Here is a 4,946-nt window from a genome sequence, read left to right as displayed (position 1 = left end):
CCCCCTCAAGGATTGAACTCACAACCCTAGGTTTAGCAGGCTAATGCTCAAACCACTGAGCTATCCCTCCCGCCATAAAACTGTAGTGTGATCTCCCACCTTCATACAGCCAGTGGCCTGTGCTCCCCACTGCCCTGCTGGAGCCTCTGCATTTATTTATTGACAAATAAAACTTGCAGAATTTTAAAATATTGGGTGCAGAATTTTTAATTTTTTGGCACAACATTTTTAATTTTTTTGGCACAGAATGTCCTCAGGAGTAAAAGCAGCAGTGCGTACAGGGCCTTAAAATGTCACACAATGCTGCAGTTGTGGAAAATGCAAAATAAACTTGTTAGATCATGCTGTCAGCTGGTAGTAATGCAGTTGCAAGTTGCTTGTTATGCTTGAATAAGTCCATGACGAACACATCAGAAACAGCCTGATCTTGAAATGTGAGCTGATCCTAGACCAATAATATAAAAAAAAATTCTGGAGGTCATATCCAACATGTTCTGGTAATTTGAATAGATATTCTATAAGAGTTCCCTACATATATATATACAAATACAAAAAGAATGACTGCTACAAGCAAGATGTAATTGATTACAGTGCAACACACAGTCTATGAGTTTCCTCTTATAATCATTCCAAAGCAAGGATTTAGGGGGTGGAAAAAGACAAATGTTGCTATTTCTTACAGATAAATTCAAAGCATAAAAACTCTGTTAGCAAATAATATCATGCTTTAGAAAACTGTGATTTCAGAACACACAAAAAAATGACAAATTGTGAATTTGTAATAATCATGTTGATTTGTCAGAAACATTTAACTGGGCAGCACAATGAGCTATTGCTCTACATTTTTACCTTAGGAACCCAACTTCACATTAAGGCTTACAGTTATATAATAAAGAAAAAAAGTCTGGTGGTTTTATAATACTTGGTGGGCATTTCTCCACAAGACAAGATAACCACATAATTCAGCATAATTGGCAGTGTGTGCTTATGAGAGAACCAGAACAAAGAGGGGGTGCAAATAAGAAAGTTAGCTGAAAGTTGAAGCTAGACAAATTAAGACTGGAAATAAAGCATAAATTTTTAATGGTGAGAGTTATTAACCATTAGAACAATATTGCAAGGCTCCTGGTGGGTTCTCTCTCCCTGACAATTTTTAAATCAAGATGGGATGTTTTCTAAAAGATCTGCTGTAGGAATTATTTTAGGGACATTCTATGGCCTGTGTTATACAGAAGGTCAGACTAGATGATCACATGGTCCCTTCTGGTCTTGGAATCTATGAAAGCACAAAATGGAGATGCATTGGTACTACTCTATGAAAAGAGTTTTTACATCTTTCTCTAGCCAGTAACAGAACTCTCTTATCAAATGTATATAAAATATTACAAGACAAATATTTGTTTTTAAATCAGAGATCATCAGTGGTGCTGCAGTATTTCATGAAGTGAGCAACTGAGCCAGACTTAGAAGTACATTGATGACTATGTCTAACTCATCTTGACTGTTTCCGTTTGACTTCATATCTGGATTTTGTTATTATTATTTATTTCTTGCTATTCACTCCAACCATTGACTTCTGATATAAAAATATTTTAACTTTATGGGTGAACATTGAAACCAACTCATGTGACTATCCACAATCAGAGAAGTTTCATGTGCTGTATTTTACAATCAAGTTTGCTCAGGCAGCAGGACTGAATAAATTTCGTAACTGGACATCCAAATCAAAGATGTCAGTTCCCTAACATTAGAGCATGAATTTTTTCCATGTAGAGTACCTTCTCCATCCACCCTAATTGCTCCTAAAGGAAGAGCATGAAAGCCCTTGCTGGTGCTTTCTGCTTTGAATAGCTGATATGGGATGAAAAACCTCAGTAATTTAATGTCCAGGTGACAGTTAAAGTCATGACAGAGAGGGATGGATTCCCAAATTACTTTCAGTAAAAGGCTGGGGGTTTATATTTCTTCCCCTGTCTAGAGTCAGAAGGTGGGTGAGGGTCCAATAAAACATATTACAGTACAACTTCTGTTGGTGAAAGAGACAAGCTTTCAAGCTACACAGAGCTCTTCTTCAGGTCTGGGAAATGTACTCCCAGAGCATCACAGCTAAATATGGTGGAATGGACTGATTAGCATAAGTAATTAGCACATATTCTAAGGCAGTGGTTTTCAAACTGCAGGTCTCAACCCAGTATTGGGTCACGGAATGTAAGGCACTGAGTCGCGGTGGCTCTGGTCAGCACCGCTGACCGGGCCATTAGAAGTCCCGTCGGCGGTGCTGCCTGGCTAAGGCAGGTTAGTCCCTACCTGTTCTAACACCACCCCGGAAGTGGCCAGCAGCAGGTCCGGCTCCTAGGCAGGGAAGGGGCGGGGGAGCACGGGGCTCTGCACGCCGCCCCCGCCCCGAGCACCATTAGCCAATGGGAGTTGAGGGGAGGCGGTGCCTGTGGGCAAGAGCTGAGCGGAGCTGCTTGCGCACCTCCGCCTAGGAGCCAGACCTGGTGCTGGCTGCTTCCAGGGCACCATGTGGTCCACGGTGCCAGGACAGGTAGGAAGCCAGCCCTGCCTTAGCACTCCCACTGTGCCACTGACCAGGAGCCGTCCGAAGTAAGCCTGCATTCCAACCCTGTGCCCCAATCCCCTGCCCCAGCTCTGAGCCCAAACCAGGAGCCCCCTCCTGCACCCCAAACCCCTCATCCCTGGCCCCACCCCAGAGCCTGCGCCCCCAGCCCATAGCCCTGACCCCCCCCACACACACACCTTAACCTCCTTCCCCAGCCTTGAGCCCCCCCCCAAACCTGGAGCCCCCTCCTGCCCCCAACCCCTCATTCCCAGCCCCACCCCGCAGCCCTCACCCCTGCACTCCAACCCTCTACCCCAGCCCTGAGCCCCTCTCACACCCCAAACCCCTCATCCCCAGCTCCATTGGGTCACGGGAATCAACAATTTTCTTCAACTGGGTCGCCAGAAAAAAAGTTTGAAAACCACTGTTCTAAGGGACCATTCAAGGTACATAGTGTCTGTGAGGACCAATAGGTCAGCTATTGCTTTGTGAAAAGTGTTCATCCTAAGGTCACAGGATGTTTTTGTCTTATCGTTTTCCTATGTAAATTCATTTGAGAGCACAGTCTGGTTTCACCAACATAGTTGTTATTGGGGGCATTTAGTGCACAGGCTGAAGTATACCATGTTGTGATAGACATATAGAAAATCCATGGTTCTTGAAAGGTGTGTTGTGCAGGGGGGAGAGGGTTCATTACAGCAGTGGAGATCATTACTGCACAAAGCAATCACTCTATGTCTGACCTATCAGTCTTCATCATCTAAGGAAACCTATACAACACATTCAAAAGATGAGCGTGGGAGCTTAAATTCAAAACTTTTCTAGACACTAAAAATCACGGACTGAATAGAGACACTGGATTTATGGCTTGTTACAGAAGTCTGTAACCCACTAACCCTCTCTTTTTGTTTTATGACTGCAGAGGTGTTAATGGGCCACTGTCCCTTAAAAGGTGTGCTAACTACTTATGCTAAACAATCTGTTCCACTTGCATTTAGCTATAGGAGTACCTTTCCAGACCTGAGGAAGAGCTTTATAGGGCTCAAAAACTTGTAGAAGTTGGTCCAATAAAAGATATTACCTCACCCACCTTGTTTCTGTAATATCCAAAGACCGACATGACTACAGCTACACTGCATGTAACAATAGACCCTAACTAGAGTCCACAGATTTGTTTTTGGCAGACTAGAAAAGAACCCAAACTTCTCTATCTGAATAGAAGCACATTTTCTTTCTCTCCCACACCATTGCCATGATTTTACTATCATTCTGTAGGTATAGTATAGCCAAGCTACTCAGCAGATCCATTGGGCCCTTTCCCTCTTTAGCCAGCAATAACTCAGATCATAGGACCTGTGCGCCAGCTATTTTTTTTTTTAAGTTTCTTACTGATTCATGGGAGCAATCAGATTAAGACGAGTGCAGAGACAAGGGAAATGGGCAGGGAAGGTTGAAAGGAAAGAACATGAAGGTCAAGGACCACGGTGAAGAGTTGAAGTAACAGTGAGGCCAGACCTGTTCTGCAGTAGCCACACGAGCTGAAACTGTCTTGCTCTCCGCTCTAAAGCAGTGCGGCAGCATTAGACAGAGCGTCCTCCCTCCCCCATGCACTGAGCACCTCAGCCCGCCCCCCAAGCTATTTGAAGGGGCTGAGGGCCTCCCCCCACAGGTTATCTAGAGGGAGGGAGCAGAAAAGGACCCCTCCCTTTGGGGGAGCAAAGGCTGCCTCTGGCAGCGGGAAACGCTCTAGAAAGGGGAAATGCATGAGGTTGCAAGGGCTACCGTGTGCGCCACGGCGGGGGGTGCTACAGCCACCCGATCTGCAGTGGGGTTGCTACCAGCCGGGCAGGGGCTGATCCTCACTCCGGGCTGTGAGGGAGGCATCCGGGGTGGGGGTGGGGATCGCAGCAGGGCGCCCGGGGGTGGGCGGTAATGCAAAGCGTTAAGGCGGGGGCTGGCTTTTCCCGGGGGAGGGGGGAGACCAGGAGGGTGCCGGGCGGCGCCGCAGCCCCCGTACCTCGTCCTCTCGCCCGCACGATGCCTTTCTTCTGCAGCACGAAGGTGGAACCGTTCACCAGGCTGGAGACCACGGCCACGCTCAAGCCCAGGGAGACGGCGGCGGGGCCGGGGCTCTGCGCGGCCCCGTCTTCCCCCGCGGCTGCACCCACCGGCATCCTCATGCCCGGCAGCACCGTAGCGCTCGCGCCTCTCCCGCCAGCCCGGAACCGGCAGCACTGAGCGGCGGCTGCGGGACCCGCCCCGAGCCGCCCAGGCCCCACCCCCGGCTGCCGCTGCCGGGGGCGGAGCTCAGCGGCCTCTGGCAGCCGAGCCGCCGCAGTAGCTGCCGCGCCTTACGCCACCTCCCCTGCCCCCGGCCCGAGGC

At 48.2% G+C, this 4,946-nt stretch overlaps 1 protein-coding gene across 1 annotated transcript in view; it reads right to left on the bottom strand.

The window, feature by feature from the left end:
• Nucleotides 1-4,743, bottom strand: part of LOC113406133 (magnesium transporter NIPA1) — a 20,997-nt gene extending 16,254 nt beyond the window's left edge. Inside the window, exon 1 of the mRNA XM_026649005.1 lies at nucleotides 4,581-4,743. Coding sequence (XP_026504790.1) covers nucleotides 4,581-4,743 — 163 coding nt within the window. The remainder of the gene's footprint in view (nucleotides 1-4,580) is intronic.
• Nucleotides 4,744-4,946: the final 203 nt, after the last annotated feature.

This window comes from Terrapene carolina, unplaced genomic scaffold (genome assembly GCF_002925995.2).
Source record: "Terrapene carolina triunguis isolate 2854851 unplaced genomic scaffold, T_m_triunguis-2.0 Scaffold23, whole genome shotgun sequence".
Classification (NCBI taxonomy): Eukaryota; Metazoa; Chordata; order Testudines; family Emydidae; genus Terrapene; species Terrapene triunguis.
Note: the sequence above shows the minus strand (reverse complement) of the source record. Positions and strands in the feature narration are given on the sequence as shown.